Source organism: Macaca fascicularis, chromosome 14 (assembly GCF_037993035.2).
Source record: "Macaca fascicularis isolate 582-1 chromosome 14, T2T-MFA8v1.1".
In the NCBI taxonomy this organism is placed as follows: domain Eukaryota; kingdom Metazoa; phylum Chordata; class Mammalia; order Primates; family Cercopithecidae; genus Macaca; species Macaca fascicularis.
In genome coordinates, this window is record NC_088388.1 from 87,101,281 (window position 1) to 87,110,539 (window position 9,259).

Here is a 9,259-nt window from a genome sequence, read left to right on the forward strand (position 1 = left end):
AAGAGACTTGTCCAAAGCCACTGAGCAGGTTAGTTAGTAGCAGGGCTAAAATCTGTAATGAGGAGTTGGTCATGCCCAGGTTGCAAACAGCCTTGTCCAAGGCATACTTGAAGTAGATACTTTGCACCCTCACCTTTGACTAGGCCTAACTTCTGGTACAAACCTGTGGAGTCAAAATCTGATTTTCAATATTGTAAAAAACAAAAACAAAAAAACTCTCATTTTCCAGATCTCTCAATGAAAACTTTAGGGCCAAATCAAGAAATCATAAGGCTATCATAGGCCCTTACATAAAAATGGTCTTAAAATATATACACAATCTCCTTTTCATAGAAGACTGAGAGCCAGAGAGAGAGAAATATAGAAAGCGAGGGAGAAAGAATACTTTGCCCCTGACATACACACACAAAAGTACTTGGCTTCCTGAAAGAAAAAAAAAAAAAAAACTCAAACTCCTTTGTCTTAAGGGCAGAGAGAAAGGTGACAAAATTTGAAATAAAGTGAGCGACGGAAGACAGGAATGGGCGAACTCCAGCTAGCCTGGAACTATCCCGGTTTCCGCTGTGACCCAGCCTAGGGGCTTCCCCTCGGTCGGCCCCTGCACGGAAGGCCGTGCCTGACACTGGGCTGCGTCATTGGCAGAACTACCCACGCCCAGAAAACGAGCTGGAGTGGAGAGCAGAATGCAATTGCAGCCAATCTTCCTCAGGTTGCCTGGGGAGGCCTCCTCTGGGCAGAGAGATCCCAGGGGACTGTGCGGGAAGGAGCTAAAGCAATAGCCCAAAAGCTCCAGGGAATGCACTTGAAGTTTCAAACATTTTTCTTTTCTTTGAAACTAAGTTTCCAGCCCACCAGGAAAAACTGTCTCGCGACCTAGGGATTTTAATCTCACGCTTGGCCGCAAGCCGCTGCCTCAAGACTGGAAACTGGCCGCGAGGCGCTCTAGCCCCCTGACCCCCTCCCCCGGCGCTCACCGGCGATATCCCAGAGCTGCAGGCGCACCACAGTCTCCGGGTCCCAGTGGAGCACCTTGAGCGCGAAGTCCACGCCGATTGTGGCCCGGTAGTGCGAGGAGAAGTTCTGGTGCACGTAGCGCTTGATGATGCTGGTCTTCCCCACGCCCAGGTCGCCAATCACCAGCAATTTGTACAGGTGCTCCTTGTGCGGCGCCTGCATCCTGGCGGCCGGCCGGCCGTGCAGTGCCAGACCAGGGAAGCGCAGCCAGGGTTCTGCGCAGGAGAGAGACTTGGGGAGCGCAAGTGTAGGTGCAAAGGAGAGGCGTGGGCGGCGGGGCGGGGGCCGGGGGGCGGAACTCCTCCCCTAGGGGTTAATCCTCCTTCCTACTCCGCGATCTTGGAGAGGGGAGGAGACAGGAGTTAGTCCCGGGACTGGCAGCTGAAAGGATTTCGCGTGTGGTTGCGTGTTGCAGTGTTTATTTATCCGGCGCTTTAGAGTTTCCGAAGAGCTGTTTTCGCCTGTGACCCTGGCCACAAACTTATGAGGTGTGGATCTTATTTTCCACGTTTTGCTTGCGAGAAAACTGATTGTGAAAAAGTACTCTGCGGGAGATGGCCAGTGAAAGGCTCCGCTGAACACAGGTCTGAAGTCACAGGGCTCCGAACCACCCCACACTGTAGAGAGAAAGTACAGTGTTAGGAAGCCGGAGACTGGCTGGACTTGGTTCCTGCGTGTCCCGGTTTTTAAGTTGAGGGACCGTAAGTAAGTCATTTGAGCTCCCGCAGCCTGTTCTTTCTCAATGAATGGCAATGCTGACCTCTCAGCAGCTTGGAGGTGTGAACACTGAGCACTTTCACACCCATTCAACTGGCAATCAGTTAACAAGGAGTACAGCTGGGCCGAAAATGCCAAGGGCACTCGTGACTTTTAGCCTCTTCTCATATCCTAAAAAGTCTGAGCTGCACAGAAAGACAGTTTTAACAATTGGTCAGATTATTACAAATAATAATAATGGCAAACATTTATTGAGCACTCACTATATGCCAGAGGGTTTATAAATTATGTCTTTTAATCTTCCCAGCTGTCTTAGTAATAGATACTCTTTTTCTTCCTATTTTACAAATGAGGAAACTAAGGACAAGACGTTTTAAGTAATGGACCCAGAGTCAAATAGTAAGGAAAAAAGCCAAATCAAGCACAGGTCTTGAGGTTCCTAACGTTTGTTGTTGTTGTTGTTGTTTGTTTTCATTCATTTGACCAATATACATTGAGTACTACCATTCACCATGCACAGGTCTGTGTACTTGGCATGATACAGAAATCCTAACGCAGACAATGACTACTGGCCTCAAAAAAATTTACCTTCTTGTGGGTGGAGACAGACAAGACAAAATAAGTACAATTTGTCATATATTAATTGGTAATAAAATAAGGCAGGAAAGGGGATGTGAAGAGATTATATGGGGTTTGCCTTTTAGATAGGGTGGCCAGGGAAGGTTTCAGTAAGAAGGAGACAATTTAGTAAAGACATAAAGAAAATGAGAAATTGGGCATTGAGGTCTAGGGGGTGAGCAGTTTATACCAAAATGAGCTATTTTGTACCTGAATGTGCTGTGAATGGAGCGCTGCTCACATTCTGTTGTTTCATCTTCTCAATTGCTTTATGAAGTGGGTTATTTTCTTCGATTTATAAATAAGGAAACCAAGATTAAGAGCACCTTTCTCAAGGGCACACATAACTAGTATGTGTTAGAACTGGGACTTAGAGTCCTGTGTGAAAGGGAGAAAGGAGGTTTGGCAAGGCCATTGTCTTTCTGCCTTCCTCCTCTGGCCTGACACACCCTAAACTTTAGCCTCCACATGCCCCAAACAAGCAGAGGGATGCCCTAGATGTGTAACTGGGACAAGTCACATAACCTCTCTCAGCCTTGGTTTCTACATCAACAAAAGGAGAACGATAATACCTGTGGCCGGGCACGGTGGTTCATGCCTGTAATCCAAGCACTTTGAGAGGCCGAGGCGGGTGAATCATTTGAGGTCACGAGTTCAAGACCAGCCTGGCCAACATGGTGAAACTTGTCTCTACTAAAAATACAAAAATTAGCCGGGCGTGGTGGCGGGTGCCTGTAATCCCAGCTACTTGGGAGACTGAGACAGGAGAATAACTTGAACCCAGGATGGAGAGGTTACAGTGAGCCAAGATCGCACCATTGCTCTCCAGCCTGGGTGACCTGAGCAAGACTCTGTCTCAAAATAAATAAATAAATTAAATAAATAAATAGAAATAAAGTTGTTGAGAAAATGGCTGGGTCCACAGTAGGTGGTAAATAAATGGTAGCTATTAACATGAAATGAGGGACACGCTTTAAATACTGTCTGCAGGCACTGCCCTGTGCAGTTTTATCTTTCCTCAGAGAGTAACTCAGAAGCTTTGCTTGGAATGGACACTAAGTGGCAGTGTGTAGAACTGCACTCATTTGTGTTTTATTGAAGTCCTTAGCTGGGTAGGCCTCATTCACTGGTTTCCACCCACGCAGGGACACACCAAGAAGATTATATCTAATAAGTGAGACAGATATTCTACCTGCTTAAAGAATTAGCCAACCATGTCACCTCACTTCCCAGGGAGGAGAGCACAAGATGCTGAAGCCATTCTAAATGCCTGCAAAATTAGGAAGGATGACAAAATGAGACCTTTGCCAGCTCTAAAATCCTGGGTCTGTAAATCTGAGAGACAGACTTTGTCTGCCCAACGAGCTCCTAGGGTAGAAACGAGGTAGGAGTTTGAGACATCTTGTGGGGCAGCCCTCAGAATTATACCCAGCCCAACTTTCTCACCAGCCCCAGACTGTTTTCCCAAGCCTGGTCCAGGCAGAGTCATCCTCACTGTTGTCTGTTCTCCTCTTTTGAGCAAGAGCATATTGGAACATCAGACATTTTGATTTATGAGGTAGGACAGGCAGGGCAAAGTTCGGAATTTCTGGGTCCTGAAGCTGATAACATTGGAGGAAGGAGCTTTTTAAGCAAAAGAATGCAAAATCAAAAATATCTAATTAGGTCTAGGGCCTTGAAAGGGATCCTGAAGCTTCAGTTTTATTGCCTCTCTGGGGGTAGGAGATTCCTCTCTCAGGGACAGCAGCCAACCATGGTGAGCAAGCTCCTTTGCCAGGCAGGAAGTATGTGCAGTTTGTTTCCAGCAGTACTCATTTAGGTCTCATGATCATTCTTCACAGTGGGAAGAAATTACTCTCGGTTTATATTTTTAAGACTTTTAGATTAAAGTAGCTTGGTAAGCACCCCGGCCTAGCAGTTCAGTAAAATCTTTGTAAAAGTTGCCTAGGTCTCTGAACCTGAAAGTCCCCTGGTTTAAATGAGGGAGTTAGGTTGCAAGATCTCTGGAAAGTCCTGTGGACTCTAAAATATCAGAATTCTGGGTGTTCTAGACATCGTCTGGTAAGACTTACACCCTAGCTGATTCTAGTCACCCTACAAGAGCACCACTGCCCAAGAGGTGATGTTTTCTCTCCTCTTTTTAGGTTTGGAAGAAAGGCCATCTCAAAGCAAACATGATGCCATAGTTCTCTTCTGGTTTCATGGTGCTATCCTTTCCTCTGCTGAAGTACATTTTCCCACAAGACAAAGGCAATCCAAGAACATTTTTTTGTGGGGGGCAAACCTTCCTGTACTCCCCTTCCTTGCTTTGGACTTATTTTCTACTCTCGGAACTAGGCTGCAGACAGGGAGTCAGGTAGTCAGGGACAAACTATACACTGGATCAAGCCAGACAGTGAATAGATGGAAAGGATATTATCAAGCAGCTAGACTATTCTTGCCTCTTCTTTCAATCAGCCCTGTCCCCTGCAATTATAATGCTTCTCGAGAACCTACCTTCCCCAACCTGAACATATACCTGTCAAGATGGTTTAGGATTATCAGGAAGATCTCAGCTTTTTCTGACACAAAAGAGCCAGTGCTTCCTCCCTCTGGAGAGAACAGCTGTGCCATTCGTCCCCCTCCTAGCAGCCACACTGCACCATGGAAACCTGTTCTCCACAGTAATTCTCAAAACATCTCTGGTGATGTTTTGACAAGCTTACTACCCTCAAATTGCTAAACCATAGCACATCTTCTCACCAAGGTTGGGAAGGCCAGTGACTCAAGTTTGTAAAAGGTGTGTGAGACCACGAGGTGCTCAGAATTCAAGCCAAGAATGATATCCCAGAAGGCACAGCATTAGATTTCTCTGAATCTCCATTCCCTTTCTGTCCAATGTGGGTACCTATTCTTATGAAATGGAAAAACTAATTACAATGATTGCAAATTGCTTTGCAAATGTAAACTTGAAGGGGCAAACCCTCATGTTTTCCTCCTAGAGATACTGTATTTGGTGAGCCCCTGTGAAGTTACATTATTTGCTTTTGCCATTATGGGGAGTTATTCATTAGCTTATGTGAGCTTTTAATTATTGCCCTGAAGAAATATGTAAATGACTGCAAGATGGGGTCCCAAGGGCTCTCTTACAGAAAAGGTAATCTAATTTTTCTTAGATTAATACAAGAAATATGTCTTAAAACAGATGAACTTTACTCTGCAAAAGGCCTGGAAGAAATGACCATATATTTTATCATTCAAACTATGACTCTTGAGAGTGAAAGGGGGCACTATGAATAATTATACCAGACAACAGGAACAAGCCAGGGCTTTCCTAAAGAATATTCATTCCCTGGTGTGAACCCAGGAGGCGGAACTTGCAGTGAGCCGAGATCGCACCACTGCACTCCAACCTGGGCGACAGAGTGAGACTCCGTCTCAAAAAATAAATAAATAAATAATAATAATAAAAAGAATATTCATTCCTAAAGAAGAGGGGGAAGTTGGGGCTTTCAAATGAGATCTATAGCTGTAGGGGCTTTGGAAAATTCTCCTAAACCACAATTTTAATAAATAGGTCTGCCAAGTTAAAGTTGCAGCTTATTTTTGTCTTGTCTTCAAAAAGTTCTCTCTTTACCCACTAGGCTTGTCTGAAACCTGTGCTAACTTGCAATTGGAGTCATCTAGTATTCATCCAGGATTGCAGCGGGTGTCTAGAAGTAGGAAGCAACTTTTGGGTTATTTGGAGAGAGGCCAAGATAGATTCTGTATGGGATGTGCTTGAAATAAATACTCTCCAGTCTATGAGAAATTTGTGTCTAGATTTTTTTCCAGAAAGAAAGACTACAATAGGATATTTATGGGTTATCGTGAGAAACTGATTGCAAGTGCATTTTTTAACCCACTAATAGTATGAATCAAGAAAACCAGATATGACCTAAACCATTTTCAACAGTGTATTTATCATCAACTAAACTTATGTGCCTTAGCTGTGCCAGGCAGGCATGGCTGAATTGGGGCTTATTTTTCTACTAACAGTACCTAACATGGATGGGTGGAAATAAGCTATGGAATGGCCAAGAGGCAAGCATCTGAGAACATGGAGCAAAATGATTCTGTATGTGCCAGAATTTCAACTTCCTCATTCTGGGAATCTACAACGAGCTAAGCCCTTTATCTTGGTAAGTTTATTTGATCTTCACAATCACTCGGTAACAAGTATCTTCACTTTATAATGAGGGAAATAGGGCTCAAATCATTTAAATAATCTTTCCAAAGTCACAGATATGGAGTGACAGCATGAGAATCGTAACACCTAATTCCTAAATCTGTGCTTTTTCTACTATACCACACTCCTTTAGTATGTGATAAATTTCAGGTCCAGGCTTCTACTATAGCTTTGTTTCTGCTATGCTACTAAATATTCAGGCTATGAAGAAAAGAGGTTGATTCTATTTCCATTTGATAAAGTCCTAACTATGCAGGGAAACAGCCAATAAAGGAAGAAAAGAAAAATCTATGATGCAAAGATAAAAGGATATATTGCATAATCTCTCACCAACTCAGGTAAAAAGTCAACACAAGTAAAAGTGGCATGCTGTGCATTTGTGGGAAGAGGTCTGACCCGGGGCACATAGAGAGCATATACCAAGGAGTCTACTCCTGTTGCTTTCAGAGAAGGCGATAGGATAGCACTGAGGCTCTCCGGTGAATGAACCCCTAGTCCATAATGCGTGAGGACACAGGGACTGGTAAGGTCTAGCTCAGAAAGTTAAAGCAAGAAAATTACTGACAGACCATCACAGCATAAACAAAGAAATATTTATGTACAAAGCATTGTTAACAGACTTTTTTGAGGATCAGGGTCAGAAGAAAGGTCTCACGTTTATCTCAAAGAGTGTATAAGATATAAGCCCCTACCATCAAAATGCTTCCATTCTGGTTAAAGCAGCAACATGTATACACATGGCCTTCTGCCTTCCACTCTAACCTTCTCAGACTCCTTCACAACTTCCCTTCTTCCCTGCCCATCCACTAAAGTTTGCTATTCTTCATCCTTGGGACTCTGACTTTCCCTGCTTGAGCTCATCCACTCCTGTGACAATAGAGCAAATGGGGTTAAGAACTCTGGAATCAGGTGAACTTACCTGATTTCACATTCAAGTTCTACCACTACCCAGCCGTAAGAACTTTGTAAAGTAGTTTAACTTCTGCAAACCCATCCCTTCAGGTATAAAATGAGGGTAATAATTTTAACCTCATATTTTTTTGAGAAGACCAAATAAAATTATGTGAAGTGCTTAGCATAGTGCTTGGCCCAGGATATGCACTGAAAAGAACATAAACTATCAGATGTCTGCTGATGATTTCTATATCTGTATTTAAAACACAACCTTACTCCTCATTCCATACCCTTGTTCCAACTGCCTGTTGAGCATTTCTACCAGGGTTTCTGGCAGACAGTTTAAATGCAACATGTGCAAAACTGAACTCATTATCTACCCTAACAGACTTGTTCCCTTTCCTGTATTCCTGGCTTTTGGTCCGTGGTTCCTCCCTCACCAAAGTCTACCAAGCTCAAAAACTCAGTCACTCTTGATCCCTCTCTCTTTGTTACCCATCTCAAACGAATTCCTGACGGCATTTCCACTACTCCACAAAATTACTATTATAACAAAAAGGTGAATATCTATGCATTATTATTGTGGAGAAAGGACCTTTAAATATTACATGAAAGGCAGAAATAATAAAAGAAAAAAAAAACCTAAATGTGTAGATATTAACAATCACCAGAAGCAAGACAAATGATACTTGCAGAATGAGAAAAATTTTGCAACATTTAAGACAGGCAAAAGGAAATATACCTTATATTAAATTGTTCTAATAACTTTTTTAGACACTAAATTAGATAGAGAAAGATATAAATAAGCAATTGACCACACAGGACAAGCAAAAAGCCAATAATATGAAAAGTACATTTTTCACTAGGATAGTAATAAAAGTATGAAAATTAAGCAATAATGTAATACAATTTTTTACTTTTTAAATTGACAAATATATTTTAGTACTAAAAATATCCAATTTTGATGAGAATGTAAAAAAATAGATATTATCATATGATCCTGTGGTGGAACTAACATAAGAAAAAGTTGTTAAAGGGAAATGTGGTTATATATATCGAAAACCTTAAAATGCATGTGCCCTTTGTTAACAATTACATTTTTAGTAATTTATGGTAAGGAAATCATTAAAGGTGTATGTGACAATTTAGTTTTAAGCATTCCAATTGCAGTGTTGCTTATAAAAACAAAAAATCAGAACTCCCTAAATACACATGAGGTTAAATATTGTAATGGTATACATATGTGCTGGTACATTATACCGCCTTTATAAACAATGTTAAAGAAAATATTACAGTTTGAAAAATGTTCACAATTTTTTTCGTAACATTTTTAAATGGGAGGTCAACAAATCACAAAAAGTTATTGTCTCCAATTTAGCATAAAATACATAATTTCCTTTTTACACAAACACACACATTGTTGATGGAAAAAAGGTACAGAAATTTATGTACCCACGTATTAGAGTTTTGTCTCTGGATGGTGAGATTATTGCTTCTTTTTAATATATTTTCCTGCTTTTCTATGTTTATTTCATTTTTATGGAAACATTATTGATATCAAAAGAAGAAAACAAAGTTAAAATCAAATGTGTACTGAATAGGTCTTGGATGCGGATTTCCAGTCACTCCTGTTCCAGGTTTCAGCATTCAATGTGTAGAGACAATGAAGTTTCCTGTCTGACCACCAAGGGCTGGGTATCAGTGTTTTAGGTTTCAGTATTTTTCTAGTCAACCTTTCTCATTCTGATCACCCTAATCTTATCAGTGCTGAGAGGTGTGCCCTCCTAAGGGAACCAACGCACTATTTCA

General features: G+C 41.8%; 1 protein-coding gene across 1 annotated transcript in view; it reads right to left on the reverse strand.

Moving 5' to 3' along the window:
* Positions 1–1,233, reverse strand: part of RAB38 (RAB38, member RAS oncogene family) — a 71,565-nt gene extending 70,332 nt beyond the window's left edge. Inside the window, exon 1 of the mRNA XM_005579305.5 lies at positions 975–1,233. Within this exon, the coding sequence (XP_005579362.1) occupies positions 975–1,176 (202 nt within the window). The 5' untranslated portion in view covers positions 1,177–1,233. The remainder of the gene's footprint in view (positions 1–974) is intronic.
* Between the last annotated feature and the right edge of the window lie 8,026 nt (positions 1,234–9,259).